This window comes from Pogoniulus pusillus, chromosome 42 (genome assembly GCF_015220805.1).
Source record: "Pogoniulus pusillus isolate bPogPus1 chromosome 42, bPogPus1.pri, whole genome shotgun sequence".
Taxonomy (NCBI): Eukaryota; Metazoa; Chordata; class Aves; order Piciformes; family Lybiidae; genus Pogoniulus; species Pogoniulus pusillus.
Genome location: NC_087305.1, coordinates 3627168 through 3647731, shown reverse-complemented (window position 1 = coordinate 3647731; position 20564 = coordinate 3627168). Strand labels below are relative to the sequence as shown.

At 54.7% G+C, this 20564-nt stretch overlaps 1 protein-coding gene across 1 annotated transcript; it reads right to left on the bottom strand.

Annotated features, from left to right (window-relative positions):
• Positions 1-6827: 6827 nt before the first annotated feature.
• On the bottom strand, positions 6828-13166 carry BMP10 (bone morphogenetic protein 10). Its single transcript, XM_064175729.1, has 2 exons — positions 12830-13166; positions 6828-7771 (listed from the first exon to the last, which is right to left on the bottom strand). Exons 1-2 carry the CDS (start codon positions 13164-13166, stop codon positions 6828-6830), a joined length of 1281 nt encoding a protein of 426 aa, XP_064031799.1.
• Positions 13167-20564: the final 7398 nt, after the last annotated feature.

Genomic DNA, 20564 nt, shown 5'->3' with positions numbered 1-20564 from the left:
CAATCTGTGCTGTGACCACACTGAGCACGTACCCAAGGAGCCAGCAAACATCCTGCTCCCCACGGCAGCTCCTTTGCCCCGGGCTGGGTTTGTTGCAAACAAAACTCTCCTCGGTTTTAGTGGCTCTAAACTTCGCTGGGAAGATGCAGCCCCAGCCCAGCCCAGCGTTGCCAGCAGTGCTGCGAGGTGAGATGGGCTTGAAAGCAGAAATTTTCACGGCTAATCACCAGCTCAAATCCTGCTCTTAACTGACATCTGAAGTGACTCCTCAAGAGGCAGGAGAGGAAATTGGCATTTACAAGCACACATCTGAAAGCAAATGTGCAGGAGGTGCTGCCAAGACCTTGGCAGGGAGAGCAGGGCCTCCTTCTGCTGCTCATCTCCATGACAAGGCTATCAAAAGGTGGATATTTCCCTCTTTCAGCCTGGAAAAGAGAAGCAGTAATCCCAGCAGCTGCTCTCTGCTCCTGCTGCTGCCTTCAGCAGCTTTGCCTCTCCCCAGCAGACTGCTCCTTGCTGAGGAGGCTGTGCCTTGTGTCCTGCTCCCACAGGGAATGGTGTGTGGAGATGTGCACAGCAGTGTGCACTTGCAGCCCAGAGAGCCAAGCAGAGCCTGGGCTGCAGCAGCAGCAGTGTGGGCAGCAGGGCCAGGGAGGGGATTCTCCCCCTCTGCTCTGCTCTGCTCTGCTCTGCTCTGCTCTGCTCAGACCCCACCTGGAGTGCTGCATCCAGCTCTGGAGCCCCTGGGCCAAGAGGGCTGTGGAGATGCTGGAGAGTGTCCAGAGCAGGGCCAGGAGGATGCTCTGAGGCTGCAGCAGCTCTGCTGTGAGCACAGACTGAAAGAGTTGGGGCTGTGCAGGCTGGAGCAGAGGAGGCTCCCAGGTCACCTTCTTGTGGCCTGCCAGCATCTGAAGGGGGCTCCAAAAAAGCTGTGGAGGGACTTCTGAGGCTGTGAGGGAGTGCCAGGAGTGGGGGGGATGGAGCAAAGGTGGAGGTGGGGAGAGTGAGGCTGGAGGTGAGGAGGGAGGCTCCTTCTGTGGAGCCTTTCCAGGCCTGTCTGGATGTGCTCCTGTGTGCCCTGAGCTAGACTGTGTGGTCCTGCTCTGGCAGGGGTTGGACTCGATGATCTCCTGGGGTCCCTTCCAACCCCTCATCTCCTGTGATCCCCCCTCAGACTTCAAAGCAGGGCTGCTGGGTAAGACAAGGGTCCCATTCTGTGGCTGTTTTCTGTGTTCTGCCCCGTGGGCATCTCCCTGTCTGCTCTGCACTCCCAGTGCTGCCTGTGCTGGAGATTCACAGCTCTGACTGAACTGCTGAGTCCCAGCACTAGCCCTGAACAATAACCCACTCCATGCAATAAACCTCTTCTTCCAAGGGGTGCTGATAAGGATTTCCATTTTTAGTCGGGGCCAAAGGAGCCCTTTGGGCTTCCATTTGCTGCTGCTGCAGTGGGAGAGGGAGCAGGAGCTGCTTTGCTTCTCTCTTTTAGCTTTTCCTGTAAATAAATGCATTAATGAAGACAGATGGGTCAGCAGTGTAAACAAAAACTCTATCTCAGGCTGCTTTTTGTCCTGGCTTTGTTTCCCAATATAGCAAGGAAGCCACCACCAGCAGCCTGGTTCCCATCCTATTAAGAGAGTTTGCATTCCAAGTGCTCTGCTGGGTTATAAGGAAGTTTAAATTAACACTGGGCTGTAGTTTTTCAAATGCTTGAAGCAGATGTTCAAGTGTCAGGAAACCTTCCCCTCTTGGGCTTTTGGGTTGCTTTTGGGTTGCTTTGTTGTTTCCCCCCCCCACCCCCCCAAACGCTGAGGTCAGACTGACAGGTCTGTGCTTCCCTGGACTCTTCTTCCAAGCCCTTCCTTGGAACATCTTTTCAAGCCCTTCCCTGGACTCTCCTTCCAGCCCTTCCCTGGAACATCATTTGAAGCCCTTCCCTGGACTCTCCTTCCAGCCCTTCCCTGGAGTCTCCTTTCAGCCCTTCCCTGGACTCTCCTTTCAGTCCTTCCCTGGACTCTCCTTTCAGCCCTTTCCCTGGACTCTCCTTCCAGCCCTTCCCTGGAACATCTTTCCAAGCCCTTCCCTGGAGTCTCCTTCCAGCCTTCCCTGGAGTCTCCTTCCAGCCTTTCCCTGGAGTCTCCTTCCAGCCCTTCCCTGCACCCTCCTTTCAGCCCTTTCCTGGAACATCATTCCAAGCCCTTCCCTGGACTCTCAGCCCTTCCCTGGACTCTCCTTCCAAGCCCTTCCCTGGACTCTCCTTCCAAGCCCTTCCCTGCACCCTTCTTCCAGCCCTTCCCATAGTGGGTGCCACATGTGCCAGTCCCCAGACCTTCCCAGTGGGGGTTAGGCTCTTCTCCCAGGCAACAGAACAAGGGGACACAGTCTCAAGTTGTGCCAAGGGAGGTCTAGGCTGGATGTTAGGAAGAAGTTGTTGTCAGAGAGAGTGACTGGCATTGGAATGGGCTGCCCAGGGAGGTGGTGGAGTTTCCATCCCTGCAGGTGTTCCAGACAAGTCTGGATGGGGACACTTAGTGCCATGGTCTGGTTGATTGTCTAGGGCTGGGTGCTAGGGTGGACTGCCTGAGCTTGGAGGTCTTGATTCTATGATTCTATGACTGCTGGGAAACGATGGAAGTGCCCAGGTGAGCACTTGTGCTGTCTCTGAGGCCCAGGCCCGGGCCCAGGCTGGCACTGCTCAGTGCACACAGATCAGTGCCACAGGAACAGCTGCAGAAAAGAGATGATAAAGGCCAATGTTGGATTAGCTCCCTCGTGCTGGATTATCTCTCCTAACAAGGAGAATGGTTTGTCTTGGCAAATGGCTTCCTGAGGAGGGTGAATGGTTTTGAAAGGCCCCATGTGGTCACACTTCAACCGTTGGCTGCTGCAGCTCATGTCAGCAGAGCAAAGATATCACACCTCTCACCCTGCTCCCCGTGTGCCGTGAGCCGTGGGGACCCCTGCAGCGCCGCTCGGGGGGAGCTGCTCCCGCAGCCTGAGAGCTGCAGCAGCAGGCAGAGCTGCAGCCCCACTGGGCAGCTCCCTGTGTGCAAACACGAGTGGAGGCTGCACAGCTCCAGAGTAACTGACACAGAGAGCACTCAGAGCAGTGAGAGCCTCAAGCTGTGCCAGGGCAGGGTCAGGCTGGGTGTTAGGAGGAAGCTCTTGGCAGAGAGATTGGCATTAGAATGGGCTGCCCAGGGAGGTGGTGCAGTGCCCATGGCTGGAGGTGTTGCAGCCAAGCCTGGCTGGGGCACTGAGTGTCATGGTCTGGTTGGTTGGGCAGGGCTGGGGGCTAGGCTGGGCTGGAGGAGCTTGGAGCTCTCTGCCAGCCTGCTTGGTTCTGTGATTCTCTGGACCTGGGGAGCCCAGAACTGGACCCAGTACTGCAGCTGTGGCCTCGGCAGTGCAGAGCAGAGCAGAGGAGGAGGGGATCAGATGGGATCTGTCTGGGAGCAGCTCCTTCTCCCAAGCTTCTGATCAATTGAGAGCAAAGCCTTGAATGATTTTCCTCCCCTGGTGACTGCTTGGGGTCTCATCCTCCTCAGCCCCACTGGGCAGCTCCCTGTGTGCAGCGAGACCTTCCCGCTCCAGAGCACTGCTTAGGCATTCGGTTTGTCAGATGGACACAGAACTCTTGGAGTGAGTCCAGAGGAGGACCACAAAGATGATCCAAGGGCTGGAGCACCTCTGCTTTGAGGATAGGCTGAGGGTGCTGGGGGTGCTCAGCCTGGAGAAGGCTCCAGGGGGACTTTAGAGCTGCCTGCCAGTACTTGAAGGGGGCTGCAAGGAGCTGGAGAAGCTCCCTTTATAAGGATATGTATGTAGAGAACAAAGGGAATGGTTTGAAGCTGAGGCAGAGCAGGGTTAGACTGGATCTGGGGAAGAAGTTCTCAGTGTCAGAGTGGTGAGTGTCTGGAAGAGGTTGCCCAAGGAGGCTGTGGATGTCTTCTCCCTGGGGATGCTCAAGACCAGGTTGGGTGAGGCCTTGATCAGATGAGTGTAGTTGAGAGGTGTCCCTGCCCATAGTGGGGGTTTTGGAGTAGATGATTCAGACTGGAGGTGAGGAGGAAGTTGTTGAGCAGGAGAGTGGTAAGAGCCTGGAATGGGTTGCTCAGGGAGGTGGTTGAGGCCCCATGGCTGGAGGTGTTTGAGGCCAGGCTGGCTGAGGCTGTGTGCAGCCTGCTCTAGGGTAGGGTGTCCCTGGGCATGGCAGGGGGCTTGGAACTGGCTGCTCCTTGTGGTCCCTTCCAACCCTGCCTGGTTCTATGATCTCTGAGGTGCCTTCCAACTTAAGCCTAGAGTCACTGCAGAGAGGGAAGGGCTGTGGCAGCAAGGGAGGAACCTGAGACACAGCATTTACCTGGGGGAGAAAACCAATCAGCAACCCCAAGCCCTGTGCAGCAGAACGCAACTGAGAGATTCCGCATCGGATAGGATGGGTACAAGGTTTTATCCAAGCAGGGTTACACACAAGCCCAAAAATAAACCATTCTGTATTCTACATTATCTTACAAAGGCAGGCAGTCAATAAATAGGTCAATAAATTATGGGGAGCACAGCAGAGTGTGTGTGAAAGCAGGGAAACTGCTTGCAGCTGGTGTGTGGCAAAGTCCTTTGTGTTCGTTCCCACGAAGTGTCAGAGTGGCTCTTCCAAAGACCCTTTAGCACTTCCAGGGGAGAGAACTTTCCCTTCAGAGTGTACAACAGCCCCCGGGGGCAGCAGGGCAGGGGGCAGCAGAGCAGGGCCTGGCAGGAGCTGCAGGGCAGGGGCTGGAAGGGGCTGCTGCAGTCGGCGTCACTTGCACAGGTGAAACTGCTTGCAGCTGGAGCATGACAAAGTCCTTTGTGTTCCTTCCCACGAAGTGTCAGAGTGGCTCTTCCAAAGACCCTTTAGCACTTCCAGGGGAGAGAACTGTCCCTTAAAAGTGTACAACAGCCCCCGGGGCAGCAGAGCAGAAGCTGGCAGGGGCTGGCAGGGGCATCAGGGCAGGGGCAGCAGGGCAGGGACTGGCAGGGGCAGCAGGGCAGGGGCTGGCAGGGGCTGGCAGGGGCAGCAGGGCAGGGGCTGGCAGAGGCAGCAGGGCAGGGGCTGGCAGGGGCTGGCAGGGGCTGGCAGGGGCAGCAGCAGTCGGCGTCACTTGCACTTTCCCAAGAATCTGACAAATTTGCAGCTTAGTATAAATAAAGTGAGGGAGCTGTGATTGCTCAGCCCCAACACCTCCTTATCAGCACCCTCTGGTGCAGAGGAGTGGCAGGAACATGGCATGTGACTCCATCAGGGATTGTTGAAATGGGGGGGGGGGGGGGGGGGGGGGGGGGGGGAAGGACCCTCATGAGTTGACAACTTCAGCCCAGCCATCAAGGGGAGATCCTCTCTGTAGCTGGCACCGAGTCCAGCTCCACGCAGACCCAACAGAGCACTGCTGCTGCTGCAGCTGCTGCTTGCGGTTTGAGCTGGGTCACAGGGCTGTGGTGAAGGACAGGGCCCTGGTTCTGTAGCTGGTACAGCCTGGTACAGCCTGGTACAGCTTCACCGAGGCAGGAGGTTTGCTGCACTTCTTATTTCGGCCACCTAAAGCTCTGTCCCTTGGGCGGCATCACAGAGCTCAGCCAACGCTGCTTTACCCAGGGAGCTTCTGCCCTAAGCATGCCCATGCCTGGCACTGCTCCTGGGCAAAGAAAGATGGAAAGGGAATGGGTCACTGCTGGCCCAGATGCCAAACCATCCCTTGCCAGTTGCCTTTCATCCTTCTCTGTCTGAGCTAAAGAAAGGATTAAGAAAAAACTCTAATCCCTTGGTGTGCCTCAGTGGTTCAGGGTCTCATGTCCTGACAGGAGATCTTCAGAGATGAATTCCAAACCCAGTAAAGATCCTACACTAAACCTGAGCAACCCAGAGGTGTGTTGCCTGCAGCTGACCTGGCTTTGGCAGCTCTGAAAATCCCTAGAGGTGCCAATGGCCATTTATAAACTACCAAAACATGCCTTTATTTCTGGGAATTGGGATGTGCCCCTTTGGCGCAAAAAGCCTCCCCAGCCAATCCAGTGATCTGCTCTGTGCCCTGATGGGAAACAAGAGAGTCCTGGTTGGGGATTTGGACAGCAAAGAACAGCAAGGAGCAAGCACTGGAGCAAAATAGACACAGTGTCCAGTCTGGGGCTTCCCAGTTGAAGAGAGGCAGGGATCTGCTGGAGAGAGTCCAGTGGAGGCTGTGAGGATGATGAAGGGAGTGGAAGATGTCTGCTGTGGAGAAAGGCTGAGAGCCCTGGGGCTGGTTAGTGTGAAGAGGAAAAGGCAGAGAGGGGACCTGATCAATGGCTATAAATACCCGAGGGGTGGGTGTCAGGAGGAAGGGGCCAGGCTCTGCTCAGTGGTGTCCTGTGGCAGGACAAGGAGCAAGTGGTACGAGATAGAACCCAGGAGGTTCCACCTCAGCACGAGGAGAAACTCCTTTGGTGTGAGGGTGCTGGAGCCCTGGAGCAGGCTGCCCAGGGAGGTTGGGGAGTCTCTTTCTTTGGAGACTCGCAAACCCCACCTGGATGTGTTCCTGTGTGCCCTGCCCTGGGTGACTCTGCTTTGGCAGGGGGAGGTCGGGCTGGGTGATCTCCGGAGGTCCCTGCCAACCCCTGGCAGCCTGTGCCTCTGCATGACTCTGCCCACTCCCCACAGCAGGAAACATACAACATCTGTACACGCCTCATTAAATAACCTCATTAAATAGGAAATCCCAAATGTACAAATTTACAAACTGAATCATTAAATACTCCCTCCCCCCACACCCCACCCCCATGCACCCCCTCCCTGCACCTTGCCTTCCCTGCTACTATCTGCAGCCGCACTCTGACACCACCATGCCCTCGTATTTGAACTTGTAGGTGACCACTCCTGCATCTAGGTAGAGGATGGAGATGGGATCGAGTTTGGTGGGCACGCAGCAGGCCTTGGAGGCTTTCTGGGGGTTCTTCAGGTGAACCAAAGTCTGGACGATGGCGTGCTTGGTGGGCGTGACGTGCTCCGTCAGGGGGTAGGCGCAGACCCCGTGGCACTCGTAGGCTTCGTAGCCCGCGGGGGCGATGATCCAGGAGTCCCACCCGATCTCCTTGAAGTCGATGTAGAGCGGAGTCTTCTTGCAGTAGTTGCCTTTGGCGTTCCTGCGGATGCGGGCGCTGGAGTCGTAGATGATGTTGGAGCGCATCTGGAGCAGAGCCTCCTCGCCAGGCTGCCCGTGGAAGTTCCCCACCTCCAGGTTCTCCAAGTCCAGCAGCTGCTCGTGGTCTATCATCTCGTTCAGCTCCTGCTTCTCCTCCTTCTTGTCGTTGCTCTGGTCGTCGGAGAAGACGATCAGCAGGGGCTCGTGCTTGGCCTCCGAGTGGAGGTCGATGTCGAGTTTGCCCTCTCCGTGCTGCTCCTCCCCTCCCCTGCTCTCGATGTGCACCTCCAGCCGGTGCGTGGTCAGCCCTGCCCTCCGCCAGCGCCTGATGGCTTCGCTCACCTCAAAGGTCTGCCACTCGCTGCTGGTGCCGTAGATGTGCCTGGACGCCAGTGCCATTATTCTTCTCTCCTCTCCTGCCCCCATATGGTCATCTTCCAGCACCTCAAAAATGGTGACCTTCCGGTCCAGCCCATCGTAGAGCTTCTGGTCCTGCTCCACCAAGGTGTAGAGCCTGAGCTCTGCCATGATGATTTCCTCGTGGTGAGGGATGGAAACGTTGAAGAGAAGAGGATACTTCCGAATTCCTGTGACACCCACGGGGTGGGAAGCCAAGTCTGGAAATGACCAAGATCAAATGTTTCAGAAGGGCCAAGGCATTCAGAACACATCTACTGCCATGGAGCACGTGGGGTTGGAAGGGACCTCCAAAGGTCCTCTAGTCCAACCCCCCTGCAGTCAGTAGGGACAGCCTCCATTAGGGCTCTGAGCAATCTGATCTGTTGAGCCTGGATTAGAGGGCCTTTGGAAGTCTTTTCCAACCCAACCTCCCTGCAGTCAGCAGGGACATCTCCATTAGGGCTTTGAGCAATCTGATCTGTTGAGCCTGGATTAGAGGACCTTTGGAAGTCTTTTCCAACCCAACCTCCCTGCAGTCAGCAGGGACATCTCCATTAGGGCTTTGAGCAATCTGATCTGTTGAGCCTGGATTAGAGGACCTTTGGAAGTCTCTTCCAACCCAACCTCCCTGCAGTCAGCAGGGACATCTCCATTAGGAGGTTGCTCAGAGATCAGTCAAATGTTTCAGAAGGGCCAAGGCATTCAGCAACACATCTACTGCCATGGAGCACGTTGGGTTGGAAGGGACCTCCAAAGGTCCTCTAGTCCAACCCCCCTGCAGTCAGCAGGGACATTCTCCATTAAGGCTCTGAGCAGCCTGATCTGTTGAGTCTAGATTAGAGGACCTTTGGAGGTGCCTTTCAATCCAACCTCCCTGCAGTCAGTAGGGACATCCTCCATTAGGGCTCTGAGCAACCTGATCTGTTGAGCCTGGATTAGAGGACCTTTGGAAGTCTCTTCCCACCCAACCCCCCTGCAGTCAGCAGGGACATCCTCCATTAGGGCTCTGAGCAACCTGCTCTGCTAAGCCTGCCTTTGAATTGCTCAGTTTCATTCAAATGGTTCCAGGAGGTTTTTTTTTTCACCATGTCCCCAGACCATACTTGAGAAAGAGGTCAACTTTCCTTTAGAAGCCTGAGGACAGCAGGCTCCCAGCCAGGCTAAAGCCCATAAAGCTGGATTTATGGATTCTCCTGCTAAGCCCATTCCTTCCAGGGCCTTCCTTGACACCCAAAAGGATTCTGTGTTAAAAATGTGCTGCCTAAACCTGAAATCTAAATCACTTCCAGGTTGCTGCACAGCAACTATGTACTAAATGAGGGAAAGCTCTCAGTGCTGTGGAGAGGGAGGCAAGAAGGAAGGATGTGGCACTGGAGGGACCATGACAGGGTGACATATAAGCTGCACCTGTGAGGCCAGCAGGCTGGGGCTTGGTCTGCTTTGCCTTCCTGCATCAGAAGTGTTTCCTTCTCTTGGAACATCCCCCGGGAACTGAAAGGGCCAAACACTAACAGAGGAAAGGTTGCTCCAGAAGATGCAAAGGCTCCTGGTGGTGACCCGACAGACAAACCCTGCCACAGGCTCAAAGGGCTTCAAGTGAGCAGTCAAACAGCTGTGCTCAGCCACTTTTTGGCAGCTTTGGTCAATAAACCATCTCAGCACACAGTATCTGCCTGTCAGTCAGGCTGCCTGCCCTCTCTGCACTCTCTGTTTACACACAGGCAGCATGCACTGCCCGGGGGCTCTGCTGCTGAGCTGCTCTGCTGGCCACTCCTCAGCCAGAGACAGCTTAGGACACAGCTAACACTTCTGCAGAGGTGAGCTGCTTGCGACCCACTGCTGCCTTCATCCCTGCCTTTGGTATGCACTGAGAAAGCTGCCAGCTTTGGCCGTGCTCCATCAGCACACTCAGGCAGGCAGCTAACAACAGCACAGGACCTGTCCTGCTTCTTTTTGGTTTGGAGGCTTTCTGCTTTTGTCTTTCTTTGTCCGTTTGGCTCTTTCATCTGCTCATTAGAGCCAAGAGGTGATTCTGCCTCCGTTTCCCTACCTGCCTGCTGCCGAAGCTGGGAGCTGGATGTGCTCTGCCCAGCACCAGGGTGGGAGCTGTGCAAGCTCAGCTCTGATCTGCCTACTGGAAGTAGTCCTTGGGGTTTCCTAGACCTTGGTGTGCTAAAGCATGATTAGATGTAAGGATCTGGTTTAGTGAAAGACCTGTCAGTGTGAAACTAATGGTTGGACTCAATGATCTTGAAGGTCTTTTCCAGCCTAGGAAACTGTGGTTCTGTGACTGCCACTAGGTCATAGAGCAGAGGGGCACAAGGAGTTCACCAGGAGGCAGGGGAGGGCCACACCACGAACACGAAGCCAGGTAAGTGCTAGCAGGGCACAAAAAAGTTCATTTCCAAGCCAGGATGAGATTCTGCTCTTTAGCTGGAAAGTTCATAGGGTGAAATACCCTCTGCTGATAGCAGCACACCCCTAGGGGGGTCAGGCAGGGAGACCTGGAGGCCAGAGCAGAAGAAGAGCTTCCCTGAAAGCCTTGATTCACAGTTTAAGGACTGATTGCAGTGCCTGCTGCAAGAGAGATGCTGCAGTCCAGGGGTTAAAGCAAAGAGCTAACTCCAGCTGAAAACACCAAACTTCTGTGGTCTGTTTCTACTGTCCTGACCCTTACAAGTAATTAATGCCTCTATCAGAGGAGCTCTCCAGCAGGAAGTGGGTGGCTGTACGTCGGATGGGACTCAACAAGCACTAAAGCCTCTGACTGCCTGAGTTCACAGAGCTGTCTGAGCACCAGCAGTCTCACTTCACATCTTGCTGGTCTGGATTGGAGGAGGTGAGGGAAACGCTGGAATGACAGCAGGTTAAGCCACATTTACCCCATCCAGTGCAGAGCTTCTGCAGCCATGAGCCAGGCACTAAAGGTCGCCGCGAGGGAAGGGCACAGAGCTGTCAGCCCCTCCGCGTGTCGCTGGGAACTGGGCAGCTTGGACCACTTTTGGGGCTGGAAGCCTGAATTTTGGGTTTGCCAGGGGGAGGATTTCAGATTTCCACCCCCAAAGCCAGGCTGGCTGTCATTCTTCAGCACACTGCACGTGGCAATTTTACTCCCATTTCATTTTTTTCCCCCTAACAGCACAGAAGTCAAAGAACCACAGCTCCCTCCTGGTGCCAAGGTTTGGTTAGTGGCAGGGTGCTGGCTGATAGTTGGACTCAATGATCTCAAAGGTCTTTTCCAACCTGGTTAATTCTGTGATTCCCCAGGGAGGTGCTGGGAGCCTCATCCCTGGAAGCTTTTAAGGGCAGGTTGGATGGGGCTCTGAGCAACCCGATCTAGGGTGAGGTGACCCTGCCCATGGCAAGGAGGGGTAGAGCTGGGTGATCCTTGGGGTCCCTTCCAGCCCTGACAATGCTATTCACCCTATGAGCTCCTGCAACCTCCTCATTGGTGTTGATGAGCTGGGAGAGGCATGAGGGCAGATCAGCAACTGCTCACCAGTGGCTGGGATGAGTTTGCCACCAACCTTTCAGTGGAGTTCTGCAGACCACAGTAAGAAAGGAGTAAGTGTAGGAGATGTAAGAAGGGAGTAAGCATAGAAGATGTAAGAAGAGAATAAGTGTAGGAGACATAAGAAGACAGTAAGTGTAGGAGATGTAAGAAGAGAGTAAGTGTAGGAGACATAAGAAAAGAGTAAGTGTAGGAGACATAAGAAGAGAATAAGTGTAGGAGACATAAGAAGAGAATAAGTGTAGGAGATGTAAGAAGAGAGTAAGTGTAGGAGATGTAAGAAGAGAGTAAGTGTAGGAGACATAAGAAGAGAGTAAGTGTAGGAGACATAAGAAGAGAGTAAGTGTAGGAGATGTAAGAAGAGAGTAAGTGTAGGAGATGTAAGCCACGAAACCAGAAACACCTTGCTGGGGGCCTGGCAGAGGGAGAGAGCAGAACAGAGCTTTGGGATCCTCTCTCCACACCTCACATAGGACAAACCTGCCATGACTTGCAGGTAGCCTCTCCTGATAATTCCCCATTCCAAATGCCAAAAGTTAGAGGAAAAAGCAACAATGACTTCCTTAATTATTCCTGCTTATTAATTAGAGCAGCAAAGAGAAGCCCCACAGCAGTTTGAATAGTTGGATGTGCCCTTGAGCAATTAAAACCAACCCAAGTAGCTGTGTTTGCCACGTGGGGGTAAGCAGTGTTTGGGTTTGCTTAGCTGAAGCCCATTTTCAACAGGAAGCATTGAACATGAGCACCCAAACATTATCCTGCCCTTGGTGAGCTGAGAGGAAATGATGGAGCAGAAACCTGCCAGGGAACCAGCTATGGCCACAATTAGGCTTCTTCAGCTTCTTTTGGGTTTGGTTTGGTTGGGTTGGGTTTGGAGTGGGTTTGTGAGTGTGTGTTGGGGGGGATGGGGTGGGTGTTTGTTTCTGAGGTTTGGTTTTTAAATAGGAAACATTTTGGCAGAGCAAAACCTAAAGGGTATCTAAAACTCTGCTCCACCTGGGTCAGAGTTTGCTGGCTTCTATCAGATGCCAGAGGAAGAAAATGTTACAGAACCCCTGAGGGTCGGTAGTGAGAGGCCATTAACAGGAATAGTTAAGCTCCTAACAGGAACATGCTGTGCCCTGAAGAGTGTGCAGAAGCATTTCTTGCCCTTATCTGAAGGTACCCACTTGAGAAGTCCATCAGCTAACTGCAGATGATGAGCAGCATTCTGGGGAGCAGGGAAATGAGGCACCCAGGTTAGACTTGGTGCTGCCCAAACATCAAAAGAAACATCTCCCTCAAGCCTGGCAGTCTGAACAGCAGAGGACCAGGCAGGCTCTGCACAAGAGGTGGAAACATCTCCCCCAAGCCTGACAGTCTGAACAGCAGAGGACCAGGCAAGCATCACACAAGAGGTGGAAACATCTCCCCAAGCCTGAGTCTGAACAGCAGAGGACCAGGCAGGCTCTGCACAAGAGGTGGAAACATCTCCCCCAAGCCTGGCAGTCTGAACAGCAGGGGACCAGGCAGGCTCTGCACAAGAGGTGGAAACATCTCCCCCAAGCCTGAGTCTGAACAGCAGAGGACCAGGCAGGCTCTGCACAAGAGGTGGAATCAGAGTGACCTTGGCAGGGGCAGCATTAGCTGCCTCTTCCCAGGGCCACCCTCACCAGAGGGCCTTAGTGCCCCTGGTGTGGTCCACACTCCAAGCCTGGTGAGCCCATGCCACGGTGCCTCCAGCAGCCACTCCTGCTCGCTGCTCCTCGAGGCGCCAGGCTCTTACCTTCATTTTTGAAGCTCCTGACGATATTGGCGGACGGCATCGAAGTCCTGTCCGTGGCAAACCTGTTGTAGAGCTCCAGCATGTACTCTGGGGGGTCCACCCTGGCCGACTCGTGCAGGGGAATGTCAGAGAGGTTCAAGGTCTTCAAAAAATCGTTCTTCATGTTCTGGAGCAGAGTGTTGAAATCGACACCATCCTGCTCAGAGAGGATCTCATCGAAGAGGGGCACGTCCTCCTCCAAGGAAGAGTGCTCCAAGCTGAGGATGGGGCTGCAAGCCACAAAGTGACCCAAGAGGGAGAAGACAGCCCACAGCGGGAGGAGGACTACAGGATCCATGTCTGTGCCGGAGCCCCCAGCGCGCTCCACCAGCTCTGGCGCTCGGAGGGGCTAAGTGGCGGTTTTATCCCCTGGGTCGTGCGCTGCTTGTGTCACAGGGAGATGACAAGTTTGGAAGCTCTTGTCTTGAAACTTGTGATCTGTCCTGCCTGTCTGCCCCTTCCCCCTCCCCAAAACCAGGTCTCGGTAATTGGATATGGCTTGCTCCCTGCCGTGGTCGCATTGCCTCTCTTATCTGCTGGGGTGGAAGCTGCGCAGCAGCCTCGTTGCTATCTCGCAATCCCCTTCCCCTAATGAGCATTTTGTAAACATTCTGCGCTGGGACACTTGGAGCTAGGACAAGTTCCCTCTCTGAGAGGAGCTGCCCTTGCTCCCTGCCTCCTGGTAGCTGACTTCCTTTCGCTGTGTGTGAACAACTTCCACCCGCGCAGATCCCCAGCTACGACGCAAGTTCTGCAGAGCCTCTGCCCCGAGCTGCCAAAGGGCAGAGATCAGCTCCTTCAAGGTGACAACTCTGCCCTCCTCAGAACTCACCTGAGAGCTCAGGCTTCACCTTGGAGTGACAGAGGAAGCTCTTTGGGAAGAGGTCTATTCTGCCATACTTGTACAGCACAGAGCATGGGAGAAGAGCTCTAGGCTGGTCGGCAGTCAACTGAACATGAGCCAGCAGTGTGCCCAGGTGGCCAACGGGGCCAGTGGCATCCTGGCTTGTATCAGAAACACGATGGCCAGCAGGGACAGGGAGGTGATCACCCCCCTCAGCACTGGTGAGGCCACACCCCAAGTGTTGTGTTGAGTTCTGAGCCCCTCACTACAGGAAGGACACTGAGGTTCTACAGCGTGTCCAGAGAAGGGCCTGAAGGACCTGGCTACGTGGAAGGGCTGAGGGAGCTGGGGGTGTTGAGGCTGGAGAAGAGGAGGCCTCATTGCTCTCTACAGCTCCCTGCACAGAGGTTGGAGTGAGGAGGGGACAGCCTCTGCTCCTTGGTGGCAAGGGACAGGGCCAGAAGAACTGGTTTCAAGCTGCACCAGGGAAAGCTCAGACTGGATGCTAGGAAAAGCTTCTGCACTGAAAGGGTCCTCAGACATTAGAATGCTCTGCTCAGGGCAGTGCTGGAGTCACCATCCCTGGGGGTGTTCCAGCAGCCTGTGGACCTGGCACTTAAGGACACGATTTAGTGCTGACCCTTCAGTGCTGGGTCAAAGGTTGGACTGGATGAGCTTGGAGGACTCTTCCAACCAGATCTGTGACTGTGTGATTCTGTGCTAACACCATACTGGAGTCACAAGTCCCTAAGGCAGAGGGGCAGATGAGCTCAGGATGAGCAAGGGCCTGCCTGCCTTCCTTCCTTCCCTTCCTTCCCTTCCTTCCCTACCTTCCCTTCCTTCCCTGCCTTCCCTTCCTTCCCTTCCTTCCCTTCCTTCCCTGCCTTCCTGCCTTCCTTCCTCGTATCTGTGTGACTTGGCAGGTTAGCATCCAGCCACAGCACTGACAAAGAGGTTATCTAACAGTGACTGACAACAGACCCAGGCCCCCAGGTTTGGATTTAAGAGGACTGCCCCAGCACCTGGAGGCACTGAGGTCTGCAGCTGAGCTTCCTCTCTCTGAACAGTCTCTGCTGAGGGCTGCACCTGCTGCTCTGTCAGACACCAAGTGAAAGCCTTCTCCCTGCTGCTTGCTTAGCCCAGGTGAGCAATTCCACAGCCAGAGAAGTTTTTCCAGGTTCACTCCACTTCCCTGTGAGTGAAAACTTAGCCTGCTGAGCTGCTCTGCTTTGCTGGGTGATGAAGCTGAGCTGCTCTGCTTTGCTGGGTGATGAAGCTGAGCAGCTCTGCTTTGCTGGGTGATGAAGCTGAGCTGCTCTGCTTTGCTGGGTGATGAAGCTGAGCAGCTCTGCTTTGCTGGGTGACGAAGCTGAGCAGCACTGCTTGGCAGTGAGGCTGCCTTGGCACCCAGGCTGGGCTCTGACCCCTGCTAAACCCAGACGTGTTTTCTGTGGATCTGTGGTTTCCCACCCTGCAGACACCACCGTGTGAAGCCACAGCAGGGTGTGTGCAGCGATCTGACATCTCCCCTGCACCAGGGATGTGTCATCTTGGCTGGGTGGCTCATTAGGGACACAATTCCAGCTCAGACATTCCAGCTGCCCCTGTGCTTCCGCTCTGGGTTTGATAACTCCTTGAGCAGCAGCAGCCTGAAGGGCACTGCAGCCACAAACCAGCTCCTGCTGACTTTCCAAACCTACTCCTCTGAGACCCTGCTGGAGCTCGGCCAGATGAGGCATGCCCACAGAGTGCAGTCTATGGAGAAGCAGCTTCCTTTTCCCTCAGGTTGCAGGATGATGAATTTGGCACCTTTTGGGTTCTCTTTTAGCTGAACTGAGTTGTTTTTTTTTCACAGCAGGGCTTCATTTCGTGGCACGGAAAGGAGGAGATTTGTACTTTGGGGTTGTTTTTCCCCCCCCCATGCACTGCAAGCCACATAGAATTACAGAGTCCTTTTCCCCCAGGTTGCAGGATGATGAATTTAGCACTTTTTGGGTTCTCTTTTAGCTGAATTGAGTTGGTTTTTTTTCACAGCAGGGCTTTATTTCGTGGCACTGAAAGGAGGAGATTTGTACTTTGGGGTTGTTTCCCCCCCCCCCCCCCCCCCCCCCCCCCCATGCACTGCAAGCCACATAGAATTACAGAGTGCTTTGTGGTGGAAAGGACCTTAAAGATCATCCAGTTCCAACCCCACTGCCACAGGCAGGGACATTTCCTATCAGCCCAAGGTTGCTCAAAGCCACATCCAAGCTGGCTTTCAACACTCCCAGACCTGGAGCCTCCACAGCTTCTCTGGGCAACCTGTCCCAGTGCCTCAGCACCCTGCTGAGGAAGGTGATGTGGAGTTTTCCAGAAGACAGGCATGGGATGCTGACGAAAATGCCCCACAGTGGTCTCTGGCAGGAGATAGCTGCGGCGTGAGGCAGCTGTTGGGTGTGATATGGCAGATAAAGAGGAGTGTGACACTGACAGTGTGATGAGCTCCCAATGGAATGACTAAAATTAGTTTCCATCCCTGCATCTGCCTAAGCCCTTCTTGCTCTGTGCCTTGCTCCATGGCTGCTCTGGATTTCCTTCCCATAAATGGGCTGTTCCCAGCAGCTCTCTGCTCTGATTTCAGGAGCTGCTGCAGAATGGGCAGAGAATATTTAACCAAGGAGCAGAAACGTAGCAGGGCAGTGCAGCAACGTGACAGGGAAAGAGGAAAGAGGGGGGGAGGAAAGACACTGTGCAGGCACAGGGGCAGGAACTGCTCAGGTCTCGCTCAGCAACGTGCCCCAGCAGCTCGTGCAGGAAGGCAGCAGCAGAGCCTCTTCCAAGGCTGTCTCCAGGCAAGTGGCAAGGATGGGGTCATACAAACAAGCAGGACACAAAAGCTGCCTGCACTGCTGTGGGCAGTTCCCTGTCCTCTCTCCCTTCTTTCCCACTGAGCTGGCAGAATCTCCAGGCTGCAGGAAGAGATCTCTCAGCCTGCGTTTGTGCCACTGCAACCTGCCCTGTGCTGCAGGGCACAGCTGGGGGTGGTAAGCAGAGAGCCCCAAGCCAGTGCAAAGCCTGAGGGTCTGAGACAGAAGGAAAAGAGCTGGACACTGTCAGTGTCCTGTCAGTCATGGGCAGAAAATCCACTGTGAGCTCTGGACCTCATTGTTACCTCCAAGCCCCAGCTCCATGGATGCTCATTCCACAGGAAGAGTTAAATATTTGCTTGTTACCGTTTATGGGATGGGAGATGCCTCAGGAGATGAACTGACTTAGGCTGAGGGAGCTGGGGGTGCTCAGCTTGGAGAAGAGAAGGCTCCAGGGAGACCTTAGAGTTGCCTTCCAGAACCTGAAGGGGTCCTACAGGAAGGCTGCAGAGGGACTTTGGCTAAGGGTGTCTAGAGCCAGGCCAAGGGGGAATGGTTTGAAGCTGAGGCAGAGCAGGGTTAGAGTGGAGCTGAGGAAGAAGTTCTTCAGTAGGAGTGTGGTGAGAGTTTGGAACAGGCTGCCCAGGGAGGCTGTGGCTGCCTCCTGCATGGGGGTGTTCAAGGCCAGGCTGGATCAGGATTTGAGCAGCTGAGTCTAGTGGTTGGAGTAGATGATCTCTGAGACCCCTTCCAACCTGAGCTGTTCCAGGCTTTTATGATTTGTCTCCACTCCCATATTCCTAGGTGGAGAGAGATGTTGAGGTGCTGGAAGGTGCCCAGAGCAGGGCAGCAAGGCTGGGGAGGGGCCTGGAGCACAGCCCTGTGAGGAGAGGCTGAGGGAGCTGGGGGGGTGCAGCCTGCAGCAGAGGAGGCTCAGGGCAGAGCTCATTGCTGCCTGCAGCTGCCTGCAGGGAGGCTGTAGCCAGGTGGGGTTGGGCTCTGCTGCCAGGCAGCCAGCAACAGAACAAGAGGACACAGCCTGAAGCTGTGGCAGGGCAGGTTGAGGCTGGATGTTGTTAGGAAGTTGTTGTCAGAGAGAGTGATTGGCATTGGAATGGGCTGCCCAGGGAGGTGGTGCAGTGCCCATGGCTGGAGGTGTTGCAGCCAAGCCTGGCTGGGGCACTGAGTGCCATGGTCTGGTTGGTTGGGCAGGGCTGGGGGCTAGGTTGGGCTGCCTGAGCTTGGAGCTCTCTTCCAGCCTGGCTGCTGTTTGGCAGCTCTGAAGTTCACAGTTCACTAACCCAATCTGAGAGCTCAAACCTGGTGGGGCAGGGTCTGAAATGAATCGATTACTGTTTGAGATCTTCACCTAGAAGTGGCTGTGCTGCACAGCAGAGCAGGCACAGTGTTTAATACCAGGATTTGGACTCTGCAGGCTTCTTATCAAACTTGCTTCACAGAAGAGTTTAACAGAAAAAGGTCAAGAGAAAGTTTTAATTCCACATTTTTGGAATTCCTTCTCTCCTCATCCAGTTCCTTCTCGCAGCTTTGGCATTCCTCTGGGTGTTAAGCATCAGACAGCTCTGAGCAGCTCCAGTGACACTGACAAAAGCCAAGAGCCCTCCACAAAACTCTCCCAAAGCCTCCAGAATGGTTTCTCTTTCCTTGTCAGCTGTCTCCAAGAGAGCTGCTTCAGGAATCACCGTTCCTGTCCCTTCCATTTCAACACTCCCACAGCCAAGCCCTTGGGAGCAGCCCCTGAGCCCAGCCTCTCCCTGCCTCACAGATCCTTAACCTTCAGCAGTGGGGTGGAGGCAAACAGCCTCTGCTCACCAGCAACTTTGCTGACAGTTTTGATTAACAGCTTGAACATGATTTAATTGACAACTGGAGGACCAAGCAGAGGGAACAGCTTCTGGCAGTGCTTGGCTGATGTCTCAGCACGAGATGGTAATTACAAAGTCAACAGCTCCTAATCTTATCAGCAACACGAGGGAAAATTAGACAAGCATGTCTAATATTTGCTCTGTTTATTTGATGTGAGGGCTGGGATCAAAATGGGAAAGCAAGCTGGATGCAGCAGGGGGAGAGATGGATGCAGCAGAAAGTGCTCTTTAACTACAGCTTGGGAATGGAAAGATTAAGCTGGGCTGCATTTCAGCCTCTGCAGCTCGGTGACTGGACCCCTGCTGGGTGCAGCAGAGCTGTCGGCAGCTCCTCTCGTTTGAGTTTGCCATGCAACTGCAGAGCAGAAGTTGGCTTTTCTGGCTCTTTGGAAAGGAGACTGTAGAGAATTTCTCATTGGTTTTGGCTTCAACTGCAGCAAAAAAAATTGTAGCAATGCTCTGGTCCTCTGCAGAATAAAGGTACCAGCACCCCCCGGGCCAGGGCTGGAGAGCAGCGCAGGGGAGAGTGGGTCCTGGTGGGCAGAAGGGTGCCCATGAGCCAGCAATGTGCCCCTGTGGCCAAGAGGGCCAAGGGCATCCTGGGGTGGATTAGAAAGCCTGTGGTGAGTAGGTCCATAGAGGGTCTCCTGCCCCTTTGCTCTGCCCACATCTGGAATCTTGGGTCCAGTTCGAGAAGGAGCTCAGGGAACTGCTCGAGAGAGTCCAGCCCAGAGCCCCAATGCTGCCACAGGCAGTGAACATCTCCTGTGAGGCCAGGCTGAGGGAGCTGGGGCTGGGGGCTTGGGGCAGAGGAGCCTGAGGGCTGCCCTCAGTGCTGTGCTAGAGATGTGCAGAGCCAGGCTCTGCCCAGGGATGTCCAAGGACAGAGCAGGAGGCACTTCGGGCTGCTGGAGCAGAGGAGGTGCCATGGGAACAGAAGGGAAAACTTTGTCACTGTGAGGGTGCTGGAGGCCTGCAGCAGGCTGCCCAGGGAGCTTGTGGAGTCTCCTCCTCTGGAGACTCTCTGAACCCTCCTGGGTGTGTTCCTGTGTGCCCTGCCCTGGGAGACCCTGCTTTGGCACTGGATAATCCCCAGAGGTCCCTTCACCCCTCACACTCTGTGGTTCTGTCACTGTTCAGGGCTTTCAGAGCAGCATTGCCAAGGAACCCCATCGAGTGCTGTGAAGAGCTCACCTCAGGAGTCAGCTGCTGAACTCTCCTCAGCTGAGAAAGTCTTACCTACAGCCCAGAGCAGCAAAGTGAAGCAGTTACTGCTCTCCAGACTTAGCAAGCACAGCAAAACTGTGACTTTGTCTTGGCAGCTTTTAAAAAACAAAGGACAAGAGGCAGGGAGATGAAGGTCTGAGGGTAAGAGCTCTGTGCAAGAATCCTTGCAGCCAGGGAACCTACCTTCTTGATACACAGGTACCAGCTTGAACCCACTTCAGTGGTGCCCTGTGCACACAAACTGCTCCTCTCAGGCCCTCTTTCTGCTGTCCTGACACCTGTGAGCTCAGCATGAAGGAAGCACATTTCAAGTGGAGAGGTCTGACTCAGTACCCCACGGTTTGGCCCCCAGCACTGCTACCATTATCACTCTTGCTGCACTGCAGCTCTCTCCTCCACAGCTGTTTGACACCTGTAAGCTATGCATGGATCACAGAGTCAGAGAATCAAGCAGGTTGGAAGAGAGCTCCAAGCTCAGCCAGCCCAACCTAGCACCCAGCCCTGCCCAACCAACCAGACCATGGCACTCAGTGCCCCAGCCAGGCTTGGCTTGAGCATCTCCAGGGATGGCAGCTTCACCACCTCCCTCTCTGCAGGACCTCACCCCTCTGGCACTGCCTCACTTTCAATTAGCAAGACCTCCACATCTGGGGCTGGAGGGAGTCTGTGAGGTGCCTGAAACCTTGCAGCACATCTCCAGTTCTTCTGGGAGCAGCTTGGCAGAGAGGAGTGTGCAGTGAAGCGTGGATGGAGCTTATCTCACTGAGAGCACGGCACAGCCCCTGGCAGGCCCTGCTGTTAAAGGGCTCAACTTAGCTGGGATGAGTGGCAGAGCCCTGGCTCAGCTCTCAGCATGTTGCACCCAGGGACATTGCTTTGTGTGCTGCTGTCAA